A 10,325-nucleotide genomic window follows, 5' to 3' on the forward strand; every position below is an offset into this window, starting at 1 on the left:
ACAGACTTGTTCACTTCTATCTCAGTCAGCCTGTCAGGACCTGAAATACTGCATAATCATCAGTATATCATTATCCATCCAGCCATCCATCCATTTTCTACTGCTTTTCTAGTTAAGGGTTGCAGGGGGGGGTGGAGCCTATCCCAGCTGCCTACAGGTAAGAGGCAGGGTTCTCCCTGGACAGGTCACCAGTCCATCACAGGACCAACACATAGAGACAAACAACCATTCACACTCACAGTCACACCTACAGTCAATTTAGAGTATCAATCAGCCTCGTCCCCTCTTGATGTCTTTGGACTGTGGGAGGAAGCTGGAGTACCAGAGAGAACCCACACAGGGAGAACATGGAGACTCACACAGAAAGATCCCGTTCCCGAGCCGGAACTCGAACCCGAAACCTTCTTGCTGTGAGGTAACAGTGCTGACCACTGCACCACCATGGTGCCTATATCATTATTATTATCATTATTGTTATTGTTACTGAATGATGAATGAAAATGAATGTGGGAGGATGGAGTGCAATACAAGGAATAAGCAAAACTCTGGGGAAACTGTGAACGTGATGGTTTAATGCAAAAGTAAAACCCCCCAAAAATCAGTGTTTGATATTTTACTAAAAACTATATTTTCACATACTTGAAGATAACTAGTATCAGACTTAATATAAAAAAAGCTTCATTTTAAAGCAGCATAGTTTTATTGTAAACTTGTTAACACTCAAATCCGTTTTGTTCCTTTTAAATGTTTTCCTCAAAACAATTGTGGGGATTGTGCTTTATTTTGGTATCTTATAGAACATTTTCCTCCTCTAACCAATAGCATTTACCTTCTTCATTGACGGTTTCTCCTCAGCTCAAATGTCCAGAGTCACTGCACAAGTAAACTGTCAATCAAAATGTGAGCAGCCTCTCTCAATTTTAGTTCACCTTTGGTTGTCAATCCAAATACGGAGCTTGACGAAGAAAATGAAGCTGGACAACACTTGTGAGCGGAAGACTCACGTTTGAATTTAATGCGATTCTTCTCCTTGATCCAATGACACAGGACACATTAAATTATCACTTCCAGACATAACTTGCATTTATAAAATTTATTTATATAGATATTTATCTATACAGTTATGTATGAATGATAATATGTTTATATAGAAATCTATGCATACTGCAATCCTTTCACAGAAGAGAACAGAACCACATTGGCAACACAATGACTGAAGCTCAGGATACTGAAGGTCAATCAAACATTCTTAAATCTCCAACAAGGACTAACGAACCAAAAAAAAAACAAAAACAAAAAAAGATGGTGTCTCCAAGTATCTGAGCACCAGCACCTCAGCTGTTACCTCGACTCAGCTTATCCTTTAAGTTACAATAGCTTCAGTGGTAATACAATCATACTCGTTGTGGAGAGCCTTATCTATTCAGTTCACCTACACTCAGCTAAATGGCGTAATAAGAAGTTTATTGAAGCAGGTGGTAGCTGCTGGTGACTCACCAGGATCATCGATAAGTGTGTGACTCTGCTGCCTGTCAGGTAGAAGAGTCGCGCTGGGTCAGAAGACACTGGGATTTCGGAAACAACACCTGGAAGTTTTACTTTTTAGAGAGGATTCTCCTCAACAGTCATTCAGTGTCCAAGTTTGGGTTTTTTTTTTTTTTTTAAGGTTTATGACTTCTCTTTTTTTTTTTTTTTAAAGAGGATTCTCCTCAACAGTCATTCAGTGTTCATGTCTGTTGTTTTTTGAAGGTTTACAACTTCCCATTATCACACGAGTGCAGCACCTGTTCAATTACTGAGTGCCGCTGAAACCACAACTTTTCCCCACTTTACAGCTAAAATTAAAAAACAAACAAAAACGGTCACATATTGCACTATAAATGCAAAAAATACCAGTCTACGTTATACAAGGAAAGTGCTTCTAATGTTTGTACAGTTGCTAAAGTACAGTATGCTACACGCAAACACAAGAAACGTATACATCACTCAGTGTCTGTATGTATGCATTACATCATCACACAGGCAGTTACTCCCTACAGTACAATACAACAACATTTGATGGTCTTCTTCCCCCTTGTCAAAGAGGGATTTAAGCTTCAGTTCAATGTGGAGACAGAGGGAACACCACTGCTGGAGCCTAAATCCTCTTGGGAGAAGTGTGGAGGTGTAAGTGTTGTTGAGTGAGAGGTCCCCACGGCCTCCAGTTTCACTCACTGGCATTGAGTTCATATGGGGAAGTCAAGTGCGAGTTCAGGAATGGACCTTGAAGGCCAGCAGCTGCTCAGAGTGCATGTTGTTGAGGGAGCGTAGGTCAGGCAGTTTAAGTAGCAGCTTGGTGAAGATGGCCGACTCACTGGGGTGGTTCTTGGTGATGAGGCTTCGCAGGGCACGGATCAGCATCTCCTGCAGGGCCTCCACCGAGTTCACGTTCTCGATGCCAGAGCGATCTGGTGGATGGACAGCAAAGGTTAGTTCCAGACACTGTAGATATTATTAAGCACAAGAAATAGGTCATGTATCCATCTATGCCCAGTTAGTAGAGTGGAAAATACCACCAATAGGTTTTTACATGCAGAGAAAAACATGTAGGTGCATTCTAGGCAAATTTCCCCTCTTATGTTCTCTAAAATGTAATAAAACAGAATGAAAAGGCTAGATTGAACCGGTAACGATGGAGTACCTGTAGCAGGGACACAACCCTTACGGTATGTCTAACCTACAACTAAACATCTGAAATTTGTTATTTGTTTGCTAGCATGTCTGCTGGATGCTCAACTCCATCGAAATGTTTCTTGAACATGAGGAATCGCTAATCGCTGCTTAGTTTGAATCAGGGTCCAAGTGCTAGGAAAAGAACATTCACCTTTCTCCATTCTAGTTTTAGCTACATTTAAATATAATGTAGTAGGGGTGCAATGAAATAGTCAGCTCATGAAAGGGATATGAAATACGAGACATTTCCATTTTGAAATAATTGTTTCGCCGCTTCCTTTTCTTCTATGGCGTTGCTACAGTGTTCTCCTCCTTGTAAACGTGTATACAGTAGGCAAGAGGGTCAAAAATCATCAGCGTTAGAGGTGCGCGGCAACGCTTCGCATTGTTTTTTTTTTTTTTTACATGTCTTTCATTTCGGAATTTTTTATTTCGCAAAATTTCGTGATGCGAACTTTCGTAACACCCCTATAATTTAGGAATTCTTCAACTAGCAACAAAACCATACATGCAATAGGTGCAGTGAAGTTATTGTACTAAAAAAGAGCAGTGGAGGAAAATGAGTCCAAGAATTTTGCATCTTCCTGAAAACTCACCTGCAGAGACCAGGACCACAGCAGTGAAGAGACTCATCTCCTCCTCACTGAGGCCGAGGTTCATCAGCTTCTCGCTGAAGTCAAACATGGAGTTAAGAAGGTCCCTGGCGCCCATGGCCCGCAGAGTCTCCACACTGTACTGTTTCCCACCCAGAAATGTGACGGTACGGTCCTTCACATTGAACAGTGAAGCGAAGCGAACCACCAACACCTGGGGATTGCAGAAGCTGCTAAGTCCAAAACTGCTGCAGATCAATTGTCAACTGACTCTTAGTCATAATATTCACGGCACGTGGGGAAGGAAGCATACCTCAAAGGTGCCAGCCTTCAGCAGGCTGACCTGGTCATGCTGGGACAGGTCTCTGAAGCCCGGGATCTTCTTGGCAAACTCCACTACTTCCCTGACTGCAGGGGTGAAGCTATGAGAGAACTCCTCCCAGACCTCATGACCAGACTTCTGAAGGTCCACATGAGGAGACGTATTCATGGGACACACCTGAGGGATAGACAGAGGATTGTAGAACTGTCACTGGTCAGAGGAAACCAAACAACTGAGTTTAACAAACAGCACCTGAATAACTGACAAAACTCCTATCTTGAACATTGTCTGTTTTTTAGTTTCTTTATGGAGAAATGTGACAAATAAATTAATCAATTCAAGCAACTTAACTTGAATTGTCTGCAGGGCCAATTATGTCTGGACAAAAAAACCCTCTATTCTTTGTTCTGTTATTATTTTATTTAGATTCACCCTTTCTGGTGTCAGCTCTGTGTTTTCCTTTTTATGGTCTTTCTTAACCGTTACACACTTGAACTCTATGGGTGAAGTATTTCAGCTTTGTCGTGTGGTGCCATACCAGATGCATCCTGTTGCCTCCTCTCCACAGGGGCCCACAGTGGGCTCCACCAGCAGGCTCTTCCGTGGGTGGAGCGCTAATAGCGCCATGCGCGTAGAGTGGAAAGTGGCTGGTGGTAGCACTCCTGGATGGTCTGAAGGGGCACTGGTTGCTGCCGTTGTCCTCTGGCCCCTGAGGGCCCAAGAGGGAGGAGGGCCCCTGGGCTGTCATGGTATTCAGGTTGCTGTGGTGGTTGTAAGTGCTCTGTTGCTCCTCTATTCGCTGGTTAGTGGTGTTTTTGACTAAGTCACTGTCGTGGAGGGCTGAGGGAAGCAGGGCCTCGCCTGTCAGGCTGCTCTGCTCCTGGTTGTACATGAAGGTCTCCTGATGGGCCCGGGTCACAGAGCCAATCACCTCCTCCTCCCCACTATCTGACGCTGATGTGCTGGGTGAGGCCGAGCTGGAGCTGGAGCTGGTGTCCATTGCCATGGGGGGTTCTGGGTCAGAGCTGGAGTCTGATTGGCTAGAGCGAGGAGAAGATGGACTGGAGGCAATTGTGGGGCCCGAGTCCTCAGAGGTAGGTTCTGTGGTGCAGGCCAACAGCGGTTTGGTGATCGGTAGCGTCTGGCTGTTGTTCATCATGTTGTTCATGGCACTCTGCATCTCCAGCAGCATACGCTGTTTCTCTCGCTTAGGGATGCGGCCAAAACGCACCGCTGAACAGAAGAGAGAAGATCATCTCAGCAAGTGGATTTCTTGTATCTGGTGCAAGGCAAACAACTGGAGTACCCACTCAGAGTATGTTTAAGAACTAAATCTCAACTGCCTCAAGTTGTATACCTCCACAGTAAACACATCAGCTAGAGTCCTGATGACGAAACACATTGAAGGCAACCTTCTTTGCTGTTGAGTTATCAACTTCTGACTTTTTCATGCAGGGTGCTTGAGGGACTTCCAAGAGGTCCTCAGCAAGGTGAGGAATAGTTTAAATGGATCATAGTAACCTGTGTATAATCCACTTAAGACTGTTGTAGGAGTTTTGTTCATTCAAATGAGATACAACCAAGGCAGGATACTCACAGTCTCGGGACATTCCCACCATCAGGCATTTCTTGAAGCGGCACTGCTGGCAGCGGTTCCTGTTGATCCTCATGATGGGGCAGCTCTCACTCTTAAGGCACTTCTTATACTGGATGTTTTGCTGGATACTCCTCCTGAAGAAGCCCTGTGTTCACAAAGAAACAGCACACTGTGAAAAAAAGGTCACTTGTGGTCACGGAGAGGTTACCTTGTGTGTGTTTTGTTTGAAATTCAACATCCAAATAAACTCCAATTTTTGTTTCTTCACAGTTTTTATTGTGATGACGTTTGAAGCTTCGTAATCACCATTTATATCATCCTGTGACACCACACAGTTTCACCATCAATCTGAGACACGTTCCTCCTATAAATCCACTGCCTCTCTTCATTGTTAACTAGGTCACAAAGCAATGTCAAGTATGAGGTGAAGCTAGTATAAAATGAGGAGAGTGAACTACTTTTCTTGATTCCACAGCTGTAGCTGCACAAGAAGGCCACACTGGCAGTGACCCACTTTGACTACACTGCCAGAGGTGTGGCTCTGGCCCTCATTGAGTCACAGTGACAATGATCCAGATTTGTGTGCTGCATTATGTTTGCCAGGTGTGGGTGTGTGTGTGTGTGTGTGTGTGTTGATTCAGAAAGCCAGTCCCACCTTGCAACCCTCACAGGCGTGGACGCCATAATGGAAACCAGAGGCTACGTCACCACACACCTTACACAGCAGCACCAGGCCGTTGATTTCTGGGTTGAATCAAAGACATGTTTTTAGAGTTTTGTTGAAAAGGATGATGCGATTCCTGAATTTGTCTATAAACCACAACTGCTTCGATCAGAAGGTTCACAAGTAAGAGCCCTGGAGCTCTTCGGGGTCTTTCACTGTGCAATTCCTTTCTAATTTCGAATTCACAGTTAAGCGTATTAGCTGACAAAAACAGCTGATAAGCATGTGAGAAAAAAATGGCCAAAATACTTAACTGAAAAAAAAAAAAGATATATGACAATTAGTAAAAGGAGAAATAAAAATCAACAAAAGCATTTTATTCATTTCTAGTTTTTTTTTATTGATATTTTTGAAGTGAAGTAATTATGTTGGATCACATTTTTTGTGTAGAGTGTTTGTGATATAAGGGTCTCTATTTAGCAATAATACATCAGATGGCAGTTGCCGTCTCCTTGAGTCCACTTTGGGGTCCTGAACATAAAAACGTCTGAAAGAATCTTCCCCTAACAGGCTGGAATGTGGGTTTGTTTTTCACTGATTTTAACTAAACATGAGGGGAAATTGTATCCTCGGTGGGATTTCTTTTTTTCTATTTTATCCAATTAGGTGGATTTAACACAATTCCTTACCTAATCATTTTGTTGCTCTTCTATTCAAGGCCGGCTTCACTAAAAAATGTGGTTTGCATCCAACTCATACCATCATACTAGTATTTCCGTTGACTGTGGATGTTTAATCAACTAGAAGGAATACACTATGTGTAATTTTAATGGTTTACCACTGCCCAAACTATTCACAGTCACACGTTCCTATTATTTGTGTCCACAACAGGCAGAAACGGTGAGTAGTGCAGTCATGAGGCACCGTCACAGCTGCCAGTTTTAGCAAAGTTTAATCTTACTTTTGGTCCTGACCCTTAGCTGACCGTTTAAAACACATGCACATTACAATTAGATCCTGCAACTAGCCAACTTACTTGTGATGCCACATTTTGCAGTGGAGGAAGATCGTCCCCTCTTCTGAGTCCCAGGGAGGTTTTGACCTCCGCTCGGAAGTGTGGGGTCAGCCGGCTGACCCAGCTGGCGGCAGCTATTTGAGGTGCTGTGGGGTGGGGAGGATGAGCGGTAGCTGCCGTTGGAGGAGTCACTGTGGCAGGACTCCGGGCTGGAGGCAGAGCTGGTTGACCTGATGTAGGCTATTACACCTCCTGATGTACATGGCAAAAAGAAAAAAAGGATTACAGTTAGCACCTGTGTCCGTTTTCCTATATTATAGGAAGTCGAGGCCAAGAAGGAATCCAATAAAACCGCATTTATCCACGGAGTCTTCTGTTGTGAGTTATGCCGTGGAATAACAGCTAGAAATGCATTTTGGGCAAAAATTATGTCACAGCGAAGTTGATCTTTGGCCTTTCAGATACGCCGGCCTGTGTCCACAATGGCAGCAAAATCTTTGCAGCTGGAGAGACCCGTATAATACTCTTAAAACAGATGTAAAAACAGACAGTTACCGACCCCGCAGACACACTCTTTTTTGGTTTGTAGTTTCATAAGTGCGAGTTCCAACTGTGTGCATGACGAATCACCAGTTATGTAGGTACAGCTGCTCTGACTGTTGCTTTTAACGTGATCCAAATACACAAGCCAGATAACGGCAATTGAAGATTATATGATTTCTAGAGTGGAAAGGTCCGAAACAAACTTGAAGGCCTTTTGGCTGATTAATTGTGACCAAATTTGATTAACAATACGATTAAAAAGTTTCCTGAAGTTCCATTTTTTTTTAAACCGAGGGTTTCAACCATATTCAAAAAAAGCAAGAGAAGATATTATTATTTCACGACAGAATAAGGCCTCCAGCACATGTGGAGCTGTCAAGTTTGTATTCCGTGGACACATCAGAAGCTCATTCAGATCCTCCTCATGTACTCTAGCATGATGACACTTATGATGGGGACCCTTGTGAATCATGTGTTTCGAAAGCGCAACACCAGCTTCACTTTTCAGTACCAGACTGGTTGTGCCTCTCACATGTCTGGTCATTTTCGCTGGTTAATGCATGCTGGGCTATTGTAAGCAAAATAAATCAAAACTGACATCCCCCTAGGGTGCAGTGGCAGTTTTCCCAGTAATCACTAGCCAGGCACATATTGTGTCCATCACTGTGACAGTTTAATTTAATTCTTTGATTTGATGTTTGCTGCTGCAGGTGGTCTTTGTCTGATCAGTCACAAATGCTGCACTGCTCAGCCCGCTGGCTGCATGTGACTCTGCTCATCATTAGCTTCAGACAGGCACACGCACAGGTTTCGATTGGCTTAAAAGAGGGGCTAGATCATAATACCACAACAGCTTCCTCAGCCAGTCATAGCACAGCAGACAGCCCTGTTGCTGCTGAGCTGTTTTTTCCCCTCAATAAGCTGACCTGATTTCTCCCCTGCCATTCTCAATGATTAGGTAACAGTTGTTACATAATGTCAGATTCACAAGGGTGTGCTGTAGGTAGTCTGGACCAGTCTTTGCCATTCACATCAACAGCCGCAACCACAAACTGATCTCATTCAAAATCATCTTCTAGATTTCAATAGCTCGCTGGATTTGACATAAAGTGACGTTGCATAGTTGAATATGTAATATCACAAAATACAAATGAAGCTTTTCATCGACGTAAAAGCTTTGTTACTAATCATTTGGTCCAATTTGACAGAGCTGGACGTTTAGAATATAAAGACATTGCTGTGTTTGGGTCCAATGGAAAAGGTAAATTTCTTCAACCTCTCCACCCCAGAAACAAACGACACCCTTTTAGTCCTTAAACCTGCTATCAATCCTTACTGGATATCAGAAACTGCAGTAATGACAGTTTTTGTGATAGAATATCATACTCTTCCCTCATACTTCATTGATTGTGTAAACAACGCAATTATTCTCATATAAAAAAACAAAATCAACCATGTAAAAACCTAGGTAGAGACCTCTTCACATTTAAGAACAGAACGAGATGAGGTTCAGATTCAGCATCAGGTAGATGTTCATTTAACGCGCCCCCACGTGGAGTGGGCATGTTGCTCCCCGGGAAAACTGGGTCATAGCGCGCGGCTGGGAGAAGCCTCACGTGTATCCGAGGTCAGGCCGCACACCATCTCGCTGGGAGAAATTATGCAATGGTTACGTCAGGACGGCAACGGCCAATAAGCGGCGACGCAGGAGAAGCGTAAACACAGGCGCACATGGCTAGCCTAATGTGTCCATGTGAGCCCAGAGACCGCAGTGCTGCCGAGGCCAACGGCTGGGATAACGACGGCGGCAGTCTGGCGCTGCTAACCCAAAATACTACCAACACTCCCGTCTACCTTCAACGTGTTGAAGGCTTAAGTCAGAATGGATGGATGAATGAAGCCTTTTCGCATGATAATTCTGTTCAGACGAGTCGTGACACCGTCACTCCAACAATGTGGCTGCTGGGCTGCCGACCCCATCTGCGGCTACCATCATTTAAACAGTTAAAGCGCACTCACCCGCTTTAGACGACTCCATCTCCCGTGTGTTTGAGGGCTTTCCTCCTCCTCTGCTACCTCGATAGCGTTACTGAAGCCGTTTTCTTCTTCTGTTTCAGTCTTCAGCAACTGGAAAGTCGCCGATTTATCCCGGTTAAAAAAACAACAACAACAACAACAACAAAACAAAACAAAAACTAAAACGGTTTTTCAAGCTACGACATTTCAGTCAGACACTCGAGCTGGTAACGACCGCAGGAGCAGACGAGTCCACTATAATTTCACTGGGTGATTTGTAATGTAAAGTTCGCTCTGTAAACCGAAGCAGCGAAGTTTCCAGAGACTCCTTCCGACAGGCGTCTTCAAAGGTGGTCCTTCGGTTTTTTTTTTCCCCTTCTTATTCAATAAAAAAAATGCTCATGTGACGTTTATCTAAAACTGAGATAAAACGATATCTAGGAATAAGCCATAATCCATTAAGAGCCGGGGTGTAGTGCGGAAGCGGCGCAGCTCCAGCGCGTAGCGGGAGGACGACTGACTGATTTGGCCGTGACAGTTTTCAGCAGCAGTAGCAGCGCTTGCGATCAGGGTGCGACCATGTGACCCAGTTCGGCGGCTCCACCTCCCCTGCAGCCCTGCTGCACTGGTGTCAATGTAGCCCACTGACATACTTTCACCAATCATTCGAAACAAAGACCGTCGGCCGGCGCATCTTGAGTCCAGGGAAGCCAAGGGGTGTTGCAACGTTTGGTTACAGGGTTACGATCGCTTCCCTAGCATAGTTTTATCCGACATAAAACTTTGACCATCACCACAAAATATGACTGGGCAACTGCGACTAAAAAAAAAAAAAAAGGATCACTAAATGATTGGTAGACATA

General features: G+C 44.0%; 1 protein-coding gene across 1 annotated transcript; it reads right to left on the reverse strand.

The window, feature by feature from the left end:
* Positions 1 to 589: 589 nt before the first annotated feature.
* nr1d2b (nuclear receptor subfamily 1, group D, member 2b) lies at positions 590 to 10,021 on the reverse strand. The gene is made up of 8 exons (XM_086193258.1): positions 9,466 to 10,021; positions 6,925 to 7,155; positions 5,880 to 5,968; positions 5,225 to 5,369; positions 4,166 to 4,860; positions 3,619 to 3,804; positions 3,309 to 3,519; positions 590 to 2,447 (listed from the first exon to the last, which is right to left on the reverse strand). Exons 1-8 carry the CDS (start codon positions 9,482 to 9,484, stop codon positions 2,251 to 2,253), a joined length of 1,773 nt encoding a protein of 590 aa, XP_086049384.1. The 5' UTR covers positions 9,485 to 10,021; the 3' UTR covers positions 590 to 2,250.
* Between the last annotated feature and the right edge of the window lie 304 nt (positions 10,022 to 10,325).

This window comes from Aulostomus chinensis, chromosome 22 (genome assembly GCF_037954235.1).
Source record: "Aulostomus chinensis isolate RoL2024-O1b breed Wild chromosome 22, RoL_Achi_v1.0, whole genome shotgun sequence".
Taxonomy (NCBI): Eukaryota; Metazoa; Chordata; class Actinopteri; order Syngnathiformes; family Aulostomidae; genus Aulostomus; species Aulostomus chinensis.